This window comes from Kryptolebias marmoratus, linkage group LG3, assembly GCF_001649575.2.
Source record: "Kryptolebias marmoratus isolate JLee-2015 linkage group LG3, ASM164957v2, whole genome shotgun sequence".
NCBI lineage: Eukaryota > Metazoa > Chordata > Actinopteri > Cyprinodontiformes > Rivulidae > Kryptolebias > Kryptolebias marmoratus.
The window spans coordinates 20419018-20432567 of record NC_051432.1 but is presented as its reverse complement, the minus strand read 5'-3'; the positions used below and the strand labels follow the sequence as shown (position 1 = coordinate 20432567).

The 13550-nt window shown below is 35.8% G+C and overlaps 1 protein-coding gene across 2 annotated transcripts in view; it reads right to left on the bottom strand.

Annotated features, from left to right (window-relative positions):
* Nucleotides 1-13550, bottom strand: part of prkcaa (protein kinase C, alpha, a) — a 123360-nt gene that overhangs the window by 12053 nt on the left and 97757 nt on the right. For both annotated transcript variants that reach the window (XM_017435192.3, XM_017435193.3), the window contains 3 exons: nucleotides 9798-9878; nucleotides 8624-8731; nucleotides 1028-1168 (listed from right to left, as the gene is read on the bottom strand). In XM_017435192.3, the coding sequence (XP_017290681.1) occupies nucleotides 1028-1168; nucleotides 8624-8731; nucleotides 9798-9878 (330 nt within the window). The remainder of the gene's footprint in view (nucleotides 1-1027; nucleotides 1169-8623; nucleotides 8732-9797; nucleotides 9879-13550) is intronic.

The window sequence follows — 13550 nt, the reverse complement described above, 5'->3', positions numbered from 1 at the left end:
CATTTTTTCCATAGTAAACTTCTGCATTGTGTCCCAGTTTATGACACCTATGACAGAGTAGTTTGTTGGCTTAATTTTAAGACCAATTAGAACAAAAGTTAATTTTTAGTAGTTAACCGGCGTGCAAAGCATTCACTCTTTTACAGAAGAATGTGCATACTTTTTGTTGTACAATGATACTATTTCATATGGAAAACTGGAATGGAGAGTGGGTTACTTTCCTCCTTCCATATATTCCTGGAACTGTCAGTCACTCCTAATAAATTTCCTACAAGGCACTGCAGTCATATTACATCAGCTATCTCAGATTTCATTAATTCACCCTATATGAGGGTGTTATTTTTAAATAGTAACATCTTTGGAAATACCACATTCAGTAACAGCTCACAGTACCAGTGAGATATCTAATACCTTAATGCTGGTATTTTATCAATATTTAAATGCATGGTGAGGAAATTTATACTGCAGTCATATCATCTAGTGTAAGCTATTTATAACTTGTTTGGTTAAGAAAACAGTTTATGTAACTACATCAATATCTATAAAAGAAAACTGAGGGAAAATAAATCGAGGAAACAGACTGTATTTCTACAAAAATGTTTTTTGCTGCATTGTTTGAGCTAATTCCTCATATCTGGTACAAATAAATAACTACAGGAAAAAATATGTATTAAAAGACTGTCTGCGGACCTAAAAAGACAAATTATTTTTATTTCTCAAGTTCAGGAGATGCGTCAGTCACATTTTATGTTTATGTCATTGTTTCTATTTAATAATTACTAATCGTTCTCCATCTTAGTTTGTGCATTAAAAATTATTTAGTAATATTTTAATTGCTATTGATTAAATGAGGTGAGGTGAGAAAAATCCTCACCTCTGTTTCAGTTTGCTTTTTATAATTTTTTAAAAGAACTAAGAGTCAATGGCACATATCTTATTTTAATAAAGACTAACTTTCTCTTGGAGAGGTTTCCAAATAAAGCAGCCTTTGTTACAGCACATTTGTTGCCTGAATGTGCAGACTTACCACTTTGGGCTTGAAGGGTGGTTGTATCTCTCTGTTCTTGAGGCGTTCCCAATCGATCCGTCTGAAGAAGGCATGTTCTCTGATGTCCCTCTCTCCTTCGGGGCCGCAGCCCAGACGCTTGGATGGGTGTTTGGTCATCAACTGCTCATGGTTAAAAGAAAACAAATAAAATAAAACATTAAAATGGTTAGGTTCAAACTAAATATGTCATGACAAGCAATGGCACAGCTGTTCAGTGTTCTTCAAATTAGAAAATAATTCAGTATTTTAAAATCTCAAATCACCTCTCTACTTGAAGTATGTGTTGTTGATGACTCTCAGGCACTACCACACTTAATTTTAGATCAATATCTGTGATCAGTTCTAGATGCTGATCAAGGGATTAATTTCTAAATGTTTCATTAAAATATCCCAGTGGTTTCTGGGATGTTTTGCTAAGAAACAGACAAATAAGGGATATAAAAGTGATCACTTGTCTGTTTTTTCAGTAATGTCTTTTGCAGTTTATGTCCACCGCTTTTCTAGGTCAGCAAAAGACAGCTGAACAGATGGGCCTGAAAAGTGTGACATAATTGCTTTTACCCTTGCTCTGCTCATTCTGCCTTTAAAGCACTGCTGCCACGTCAACACACCCAGTGAACAAAATGTTAACAGATTGCATTTTGTCAAACAAAAATGGTGTACGAACAGTAAATTGGACCACAAACTAAAGCCTGCTATTGTTGTGGCATTAATTCAACAGATAAAAAAAATAGAAATAAAAACATAAGAATTACAATTGTGGCAGTGAACACAAAAATTCCTAACTTGTTTTATTCAAAAATCACACTTTTAAAAGAAATTTACAGCTCACATAAATATTTTTTGTTAACTCTGTAGTCAGGGCAGTAGTTTGTCTTGACTAAAAAGCAATTGCAGACTGTTTAATTCAGTTCAGTTCTATTCAGTTCAGCTTATTTTACTAACACACAGCTTATTGCACTGCACATGTGCATGTAAAAAAAAACAATTTAAAATTCAATAGATTTCATCTGAAACTTGGACATGCGATCGCCTGTATCCTTGTGTGTGTGTGTGTGTGTGTGTGTGTGTGTGTGTGTGTATGTATGTGTATGTAAAAAAAAACAAGTGCTACAACAGATTCCTACACATACACACACACACGTATATTATTCATCTTTTGTCCTGAAAGGCAGGTTATTATGTAATCGCTTGCATCCATGTATGTATGCGTGTGCATTTGTCTGTCTGTCAGCAAAATATCTCATGAACCACTGAAACTCTCAGAAAGTAATTAACTTTTAGAGTCAACCCAATTCAAGATGGCTGCCACAGGTAATCAACTTTTGCAAACACAAAATGGCTGTAACTCAGTAGTCAATATTACAGATACTGAGCTAAAAACTTGATGTGGTAGTAGCTGAGATTCATACGCAACACACATTTTGAGCACTAACAAAACTAGCATTAGACTTAATTTAAAAGTTTTGCTTGCAAAGTGGATTCCTTCAAGGAATGCTACATTTAAATTATAAAACAACGTAAATAAATTCAGTGAAATATAAAACCCCATTTAGTAAACTGTATATCTAAGGAAGCCAGCAGATTGCATCAAATCAAGTGACTGCTAACGTGATGAGATGGATGACAGTCCAAGGACAAGATGACCTATTCATGTATGGTTTGACTGAATTAGTTTAAATACTAATGAGCTGACTCTTTTTGCCCTGGTATTGTGTGCAGAGTGTGCTTTCTAATTAGTATGCTCACAGTGAGAGTACATACATCCATGCAGACACGTCTGAAATACTGCAGTGCTTTTAGTCAAGTTCTAAATCAGTCAAACACACTCTAGCATGCATATTATATATAATATATGAGAACTAGAAAATGTAAGACATTTTTATGAAGGCAGCTAAGACAATGAATGTTTGAGCATCTTCCTGCTATTAGAGATAAACTTACTTTTAGCCATATTTGTTTAAATTCAGAGCCATTCATGAAAAAACAAGCGCTACAACAGATTACTACACACACACACGTATATTAATATCTTCTGTCCTGAAAAGCTGGCATTTATGTAATCCATGTATGTATGTGAATGCATTTGTCTGTCTGTCAGCAAAATATCTCATGAACCACTGGACAAATTTTAATGAAACTCTCATAAAGGAATCACTCAACCAGATTCAAAACACTAAAATGGCTTTAACTAGGTTTTAGAAATATTAAGCTAAAATCTGGGGTGTTAGTAGCTGGATGTCATCCACATGACAAGGGCTAACATAGCACATGAAATTTTTGTTTAAAAGTTTGGCATGCCAGGAAATGATTTTCTTAAAAGAATGTTACTCTAATTACTTCTGCATTATTGTACTTATTTATCAGTTTTAATTTTGTTTTGAATGATTTATGTGTTCTTGCTAAATACGAAATAAGGACAGAAAAATTCAATAGTTGATAAAGGGAAACTATATCATTGCATTGCTGTAATTGGTCAATCTATGGACTCAAAAGAACATTAGGTGATGCACAAGAACTTTTATGTAAGGTCGTTTAGTCCAAGTTTTCTTGCTTCTTCCCAACATAAACTTTGTGAGTTCTGACATATTTTGAGCAAGGAGCACGCACTCAGAGTACATCGAACAGCTGCTGACGAGGAAGAAAAAGTAATTTGAAGCTGTCTTTCTGTTCACAGAGCTGCCAGTTCCAGTGAGAAAGCCCCCCCCCCACCCCACCCCACCCCACCCTGCTGCAAACACACGGCTGTCACCATTAAGATGACACACCTCACACCTTGTGATGTCCTTAAAAGTGAATTTATTCATGCCTGCCAGAATCACATAAAGGTGTGAGGCCCAATCACCACCAGAAAGCAAAGAAAAAGGCGTTGACGCTTCAGAAATTTGCTGCGTCTGTTGTTAACGGCCTAACTTTAAGAACTCTACCACACCAAGACCAATCAACAGTTTAGTAACATGTTCCAAACGTTTATATAACACTGTTCCTGCTGAGGGTATAAATTTATTAAATTTAAAGAGGTGCGGAGATGTACGGTGGATGTAAAAAAATTCTACACCTCCCTGTTAAAATGCCAGGCTTAACATCATTTTCCACCTTTAATTTGACATATATCCCGTACAATTTAACTGGGAGAAAACAGCTGCCACTGGGAAAATATAAAAAATAAAAAGATACAAGAAACTGGTTGCATAAGTTTAAGCACCCTTAGACTAAAACTTTGTTCATATACCTTCTGGTTTAATTACACTCTTGTTGGGGTTTCTTGGAAAGGAGTTCATCAGCAAACCACGTTTTAACTCAAAATCTGTCAGAATAAAAGAGCATCTCTGGTGCACAGATCTCTTCAGGTCACTACACAGGTTGTCCGTCAGAGTTAGGTTTAGACTCTGGCAAGACCGTTCCAAAACGTCAATTTTCTTCATTTTCAACATTAACAACAATTAACAATAACAGGTATTTGGAAATGATCATAATTCCATTCATCTTGACTAAAATCTCAGTTCCAGCTGAAGAAAAGCAACAATAAAGCATGTCCCTGCCACCACCATGTGGCTATGATGGTTTTTTTTTTTTTTTTGGTGATCTACAGTTTTGTTTCTGCACTAAATACAGATTTTGGAATTGTGTCTGGAAAGTTCAATTCATGTTTTCTTTCTATTTCTCCTGAACTCCCTCTAAGCACTCCTTTTCACTCACTCTCTAGCTTTTAACCCTATCTTTCTATCTCTTTTTATATTGTGGGTCAGACTTCTGCCAAGCATTGTGTATTCATTAAAAAGAAGAGCAGCAGCAGCAGCCCGGCCAAATCGTGAGTCAAGTCAGCAAACAAAGCTGACTTGACCCATGCCACATACTCAGTCATGTGGACGTCACACTGGATTGCATTCAGAAAGTGCTTTAAAATGAACTACAATCACTACTTGTCAAACACTGCACAAAACAACACTATTTTTTCCCCCAAAAAAGAGGCAAGTCCTCACGAACTCACATGATAAACAGTCAGATCCCCACAATAGGAATTTTAGAAGCATGGGGGCACAAACATAGACCCATTTAGGTCAAATAAATAAATGAGAACAGAAAAAGAGGGCAAAGGAAAACAAGTAGAGAGGAAGGAACATTGAAACAAAGCCCATTATTGCACGGCTCATTGAGTTTGTAAAGCCTCAAGACAGAAATAAAACTACTACATTCACTATCAAATTCACCTAATCTGAGCAAATACAAATTTATGTCTTTTATTCTCACTTGAGAAGATGTTTGACTTTTCCATGCATAAAAAACTACTCTGGGTGAGAAACACACAAGATTTAGTGAGGTTTTATCTCCAAGCAGCCAAGTCTAAAGCACCTCTGTCAAAGATTGATCCTTTTCTATAGATATTGGTGCAAAACTGTGAGATATATTTTTAGAAAGTTTCTCATCCTTCACAGACTAAAAGGTCTGTTTGTGTATAGGTATGAATTTTATATGTAAATCAATGTAAATCAGCTCCAGTCGGCTTGATGATCTATATGTAAAAGAAATTAACCCCTTAAGCATGGTTTAAGTTGTGAATCTTCCGTTTGAAAAACATCTCTAAATTATGCAAAAGCTTCACAAATCCAAAGCAAACAGCCCGGGGATCTATGGATAGCTGCTTGGAAAAACTCTGAAAACTGAGTGTTTCCTCATCCTTTTCAGAGAAAAAGTGGAAAACCCATCCAGAAATGGCATCTTTCTGTCTTAAAAATTAGATCAAAACTTAAACCACCACGCACTATCATTAAAGTTGTAGGTGTCCTTATAGTGGGAAGTCCAGCTGTGTTTTAAACAAGCCCTTTAATCAAAACCAAATGCTCCATCCAGTATATCTTTGAAAGTCCTTGTTGAAGTCAATTATACAGAGCTTCAGGGAGGAGGAGGTTAAAGTGAAGTTAAGTAAGGAAATTGACAAATCCTACATTTGAATTGTTTCACTCCTATCTGTCTGGTAAGATTTGGAGGCCATATGCAAATGTTATGGTGCACAGGGATGACAAGCACAGACCAAATATAGATCCCTAGGCAAGCACATGATTTATTAGAGGTGACTTTAATAAACTAACTGATTAGATGAAGCATAAAGGGAGGCAGGAATTAACCACCATAACACCATGCAGCCCAGCTGCAACTGAAACAGATTTATTATCACCCTGCTGCTGAAAGGCAGGCAATGTTTTTGCCTGTGTCTGTTACCAAAATATCTCATGAACCTCTATGCAAATTTTAATGAAACTTACAGAAAGTAATCATTGGAGGATCTACAACTAAGTCAATATGACTTAAGATAGCTGCAACAACCAACTGACCTTTAAAAAAAAATGGGTATGACTCACAGATAATGACCTAAAATCTGGTGTGACAGATTTTAATGAAACTCTCAGGAATCAGTTGTTGGATGTACCTCTACAACTGATTAATTTTTGGAGCTAAACAAATTCAAGATGGCCACCACAGCCAACCGACCAATGGCTGTAACTCAGACAATTTTACAAATATTGAGCTAAACTTTGGTGTGGTTGTAGATGAGTAAATCATAAGACTCCAAGTTCCACTCATTATGCAAAATCTTTGCTTAAAACTTTAGCATTAACAGTTGACGTCAACCCTTTTTCTCTGTTAACAAAATAGCTAACGAATCGCAGGATATAATCTATGAAAAACTCAACAAATCTGTCTTTTCTCAACATAAAATAATCTCAGTTTAAAATGCTGCCATGAAAGGTGACATTCAAGTAATGTTAGGGTTTTATATTTTAAACTTTTCTGTCCTTCATTTGAGAAAGATACTGAGAAAAATGACAAATTTAGCTAATGTTTGTAAGTAAAACCACAAAGGAGGAAAATGTAAACATTAATGGTGAGATCTTTCTACTTCCTCAGAACAGCTGGTCATTTATCTTTACACTCTCTGCCTGTCTGTTAAAGCAGTTAAAACTGAGCTGTAAATCAAGAAGCTGCATTATGTTGTGAAAAAGCATCAGTGGGTGATGAACGCATGACACCGACACGTTCAGCTGCCGTCAGATTAATGGAAAACACTGGATGCATAAAAGCGGGGTTATTGGGGCATCCATTATTATTTTTCATATCACTGAATCACGTCTGCTTTTTTATCCTTCAAGCAAGTTCATTACTTGTTAATAACAAAAATATTAACTCTCATTTAAAATTCATGAGGCAAAAAGGACTTTTAAATAACTCATATGACAAATAGACTTGCCTAAAGGGGATTTCATAATATCTGTCCACTTCCTGGTTTCACATTAAATTATAATTTCACCTATACATGTGTATGAAATTCCACATCACCTTACAGTGATGTCATCTGCTCAGTTCTAGGACAAAGTACACATTATGGTTTTGTTTAAGAAACTTAAAAATATCCTGATTATTTACCAGTTTGACTTGAATATGCATAAAAAACAAGCAAACCAAAAACACTTTTGACTCATAGAGCCACGGATACCAGATGACCCAGTAATGTAGGTCCCCCCTCAGCATTTTTATAATGAGCGAGTCAGAGATACAAGAACTGGAAGGGAAGAGGGAAAAAAAAAGTTCAACGTAAATAACTGCTCACTCTTAAAAAGAAAAAAAAAGTCACTTTTCTTTTCCTTTATGGGAGCTAGGCTAATGTTTTCCATGAGATGCTGTGAAAACTGCAGCAACAGGATGGATTTTCAGCAGTCTCACATAAAGTTTAGTTATTATAGCGTCCGTGAAAAGTTTGAAAGATACAGCTCTTAAATGCACATTTACAAGAAGTTTTTTTTTTTTTTTACCACCAGTGGAAAACTATTCTCAGAACCGCCTCCAGATAAAAATGGCATTAGATTAAAATAGCAGCTTTCTTACTGCGTGGTATCTTCAAGTTTGTTTTCAGTATTCAGTAGGTAGAATAAAATTTAAAATAAATGCTCTTCTGGGTTGTTGTTTTAAAAGGTTATTCGTAAAATCAACCAAAAAAAATGGCATTTCACTAAATTTTAGTGAAAAGAAGCAGAAAAAAACTAACTTAAAGCTTAAATGAGATTGTTTTTTTAGTTTTTAGCAAAGCAACTGCTAAAAGTAACAAAACTGTAGGTAAATGCTAAGATTAGCTACCAGTAGATACAAGCTAATTGTGGCATTACATTTGCTTAAAGTAGCAATACCATTGCTAAAAGATCCAATTAGCAAAGCTGTAGTTAAAAGCAATAATAAGCAAAACAGCAGCTAAATGTTAAATTTAACAAAATAGTAGTTAAAATTAGCAAAACTCTAGCTAAAAGCTAAAAGGAGCTTAAGAATAGAGCAAGTATGCTGAACTAGATTTCATAAAACGTTTCTGAAGGAACTGTAGAGGTTTTATTGTCTTTATATAGGGAACTTTTTTTGTAAATTAAGCTACATAATTTGTAGTTTGCTTGCAATAAAAAGAGCAGAAGACATCATAATATGAAGAACAATGATGTGAATGCTGAATCAGCATTTACACAAAACACAACAAAACAATCTATTTCCATCACTAGTATATAACAGAAAACAGCTGTTCCTTCATCCACTCACCCCTTTGCAGATGGAGACAGCTTCCTTCGACATAGACTTTGGGTAGGACACATTGTGCTCCATAATGGACTGGAACAACTCATCTTCATCCTCACCATCAAATGGAGGCTGTAGATAGAAAGGCACAAGATGCAAAAATTTACAGTTTCACCGTTTGACACCGAAAATACGGGGCTGATACAATAAAACAGGCTTTTACTTCAAAACCAATCACACTTCTTTGCAGTAAAGCAGAAGTCAAGGTTTTGAGACTGTTAATAAATACAGATGAGGTTACCTGAACATCATATCGAAAGTTTCACTAAACCGGATGAAAACAAGTCAGAAAAAGGACAGTAAAAAAAATTAAAAAGACCTGAAGAGTTAAAACAACATCCCACACAAATATGTTTCATAGAATGTCCTTGTGGGTCCAGTGGAGTGGATGACCCAGCTTTTTCCTCTCCTTGCTGGGTCGTTATCATTAGTAACCATAATATGGGTGTTCTGACAGCCCATAAAATGAATTATTCGTCATTTCCACTCCAGTGGCCACCATCGACTGGAGGTGGGCTGTCTGCATCACATGATACATCTTGCTGTGATGGAGTGAGCATTTTGACCTTTTTTTGTGGAACAGGTCATGTCAGCAATAGTGTATAAAAAAGTTTTTATAAAGTAAAAATAGTATATGAATTACTTAATATAATTATTTTAATGTTCTTTGACACGTTTATTTAAAAAACTTATCAAATCATCCTAGGATTTACAATAATAATATATAATATATAAACAGATCAGTTATGATGTTGGTTCAATTAATATGAATAATACTAGATAATATTACAGTAAATAAAGCTTTAATTCTGAGTTTAAAAAAGCAACACATCAATGCACCTCCTCAGGAAACTGCATTTTTTTTATTTTAACCTTTTTGCTCTCTTTTACAAGCTTGTAGATTATTGATTTGTTCACTTGAACTGCTAAGAAATTTTCTGTATTCAAAGTTTTAAATAAGTCTTGAGAAGTAGCAGCAGAACATGCAGTGTTCTGGGGAAAAAATACATTGTGAAAAAGGAGGTTTTCTATAAATAAAAGATAATATGGTAATTATAGTAAAAATAAAATGTTTTTCAATTGGCCTAACTTTTGCACAACTGGAACAAAATGCACTGTTTGATGGGTGTTTACTCACTTGCCCAGCCAGCATCTCGTAAAGCAGAACTCCATACGCCCACCAGTCTACAGATCGCCCATATGGCTGATATGCGATGATCTATGGAGGAATGAAGAAAAAAAAAAGTTTTCAGGCACTCAACTATGTTCAGCTGTGTAAACCCAACAACAAAATCTGCAGAAATACACTGAGGTCAGGTCTGCACAATTACAACAACAAATTTAGTCACAAACTTTACTTACTTAGGTTACATATATAATGCTGACTAGTGGAATGCTTTTTAACTGATTTGCACCTTAAATCACTATACATGCATATGTTTCACAGCAACCTTAAAAATCCTGTTCAGAGGATTAAAATGTGACAAACAACAAGCTTGCTGTCCCCTTCATTTTACCTATTAGACTCAGAAAAGGTGACGTAAGAAGCAAAGATGTGACTGAGATGAAGTGACAAGCCAGCAAATCTGGACAATCCCTAATCGCCTTCATTGTAACAATCCATTTTATATTTGCCACGGCTGAGAAACAAAATGATGGGAAACAAACTCTCTGACAGAAAAAGGAGCAGCTGGTGCGTGGGAAGTGGGAGGACAACAAATCACGAATGAGCGTCACCTTAAATTATTTTCATGTATCATGCAAAAGCTGAAGCTTTTAACTTAACACATTTCCAAACAAAACTAAGTTAAAGACAGAAGTAAAAAAGTTTCACTGACATAAGTTTACACATTAGCAGGCTCCCTTTGCACATCACAAAATGATGGGATTTTGTGTGGAGTTGTTAAAATTGACCACTTTACAGTTCCCTCCTTTAAGTGTCTCTTAAAAATGTTTTTTTTTTTTTTATATTTTCTGTTTTTAATAAAGCATGTACAAAAACATGTGAAAGACAAGATCAGAGTTGAAGAGCAAATAAGCCCCTGACAAATCCTAAGAAACCTCTCAGTTGTGATATTTTTTCTGGTGACAGAAGGAATTCCTGTGGGTTACACTGACACTCAACAAAGTAAAAGCTCTCATCTTTTTGGACTTCATTCACAACACTCTGAGGGCACACATAGTCTTATATGTGTGCTAATACAGTGTAATTCCCAGATATTTACAAATACAATCATTTTTTTTAAATGCATCATCAAGATAAGAACAGCAAATGCCTTTATGCACAACTGTTTTTGCACTGGAATAAATGCATCCCAATACTCAGCAAAGGCAAACAACCCTTGGTGTGTCGCATCAGGACAGCCATAGACTGCTTCAGGCCTTCTCTTGTGTAACATTTGACCTCTGCTGCTCACAAGCAGCCCACTCCTCCAGGTCAGTAACTCGGACAAACAAGCAGGAGCGTGAGAGGAGAAAAATTCAAAGTAAAACAAAATGTGCTTGACCATACATAAACAACAGCCATTCGGCAAGGTGTGTGGAAGCAGGCCTACTTTGTGTAGCACAACCTCTGCTTCATCAAACCTGACCTCTGCCTTCCCCCTGGGACTCCATAAATGCCCACAAATGCACACAGGTGGACAAACACTCCTCCAGCCATCGTCCTGTCCTGAGGGTTGATGGGAAACAGCTGGACATGCATCTTACAATTTCATTTACAGATGTCAGTTCAAATTGTAGGAGTTATAGTAGCAGAAAAGACACAATCAGTATCACAAACTGCTCAACTTCACCTCAATTTTTTAATGTTTCCCAGATCATTTCCATCAAGCAGTCAGGATTATTTTACCATGTTGTTTAGATATTTTAAAACCTCTAATCATGATTCCATTCTCGTCTCTGATGGACCTGTTTACTGATCTTCAAGTGGTCAACTGCGCATAAACGCCACACTAATAATCTTTCTAGCGCTCGCCCCTTACTTCCACTTTTTCCAACCTACAAAGATAAGAGCTGTTTTAAGCATCCTGTTTAGCTGTTGTCTGTCTGACGCAAGTGTCCTGAAACAGAGGTTGACTCCTATCACAAAAACTCAAGATGTGCTGCGCTCTGAAGCAGATAGTCTCACTATGCTCAGGCAGATGATGGCCGTTTTGGAGGAACTGAGAAATGAGCTGTGACACACCAGAGGGCATCTGAAGCCCTCTGAGAAAGTCCGGGGTATGAGCAACGAAGGGTGACTGGAGTTTAGATGAAGCGTACAGCATCTTCTCCCTCATCTCTTTTCTTTGCTGATTTAGTTTTTCATGAACTACATAATGAATATACTTTATATCTTAGATAATTGCAAACTGCATAATTTATTAAACTTCTTATATAGGACAGAAATCTTCATTAAAAGAGATGAGCTAAATGTAGGACCCTAAACTCTAGGATACACTGACTGAAGGTTAGACAAGATAATTTACATAAAAAAAGAAAATAGAATAAATCTGCTTTGATAAGCTAAAGTTACAGAGATATACTACTATTCTTTTGCAAAATTCTGCAGACTGGTACTGACGAATTCTTTACTAAACATAATAATTATTTATTCACTTGTGGCTCTTTCAATATCTGAATTTTTTAAGTTTTTAACATTGTTTTGTTCAGTTTGTTTTATTTACATAATTTCTCAGAGTCACTGAACTGCAGACAAACAAAGCTGTCTGTACACACATTTCCCAATGATTACCACCTGCACATATTTGCTTTTGTAGTTTGAATATTTTGTTTTGAACTGGTTGGTCGACTAAAAGCCGGTGAAATGTAAGACCATAGGGAATGAGTGGAACACCTTCAGAGAAACAGAAAAAGGAATACAAAAACCGGTAAAATATTTATAACCAGCAAAGTGGATTCCACTTCGATCTCATCTTTTCTCAGGATTTATATTTGTTGAAGTCATGCAGTATTTATTCACTTGTTTTTATTGAGCAGTGGGTTGAACCCAAAACTAAAACAGTTTGAAAAACACAAGATACAGATGATTTGCATACAGTCTGTGCATGATCAGTGTGAATTCACAATATTATGAACAAAAGGTGAACAGTACTTTTCAGTTTTTATTATTTGAAAAATAAGAGACAGACCTTTGATGGAGTTTTAAAATGGTATTAAATATTTCATCATGCCTTATTTTTCTGTTCTGTCATTGTTTCAAGGCCAGACTAACAATTCAAGACATAAATAGCCCTACTTTCACAGTTACAGATAAATAAATCATACCTTACCAAAACTTAAGGCATACTAATGCAATACTACAACCAAATTGCTAAAACTTGAGCTTGAGCGGAAAATGACTTGTAATTAATTTTCTACATTTCACCCTGTACATCATTAAATCATTTACAGCAGCAAATAGTTTTAGCTGCATGTATGTATTTGGCACACTGCTTCTCTTTTCTTTCTTTAGTTTAGCTCTTCAAGCTGACAACATTAAAAATAATAATTGTGATGTCAGACAGCCAGCAGTGTAGAAATGATCAAGACACACATGTGAAAATGGTTTTAAAGATTAACTTCCCAATCCTGTGCATGAACGTAAGAATGCTGTCTTGAGAAGGTGAACGGAGCTTTGCTTATATCCCTGCATTTTATTTGCTGCTTCCAGAAGAAGGCAATGGGAAAAGATCCTTTCTCTTTTCATATGTCAGAGTTTTTTATTAAACTGAGGGTCAGAATCGACATGGTGGAGGAAACCTCTGACTGAAATCCCAGAACACGCCTCTTCCAATCCTCTTCCCCCCTGGAATTGCACTGACCTTCTGTTCAACATTACAGCTACCAGCAAATTCTGCTACATGCTTTGAAAACTTGTTTTTATGGGCCTTCTACTCCTCCACCACCA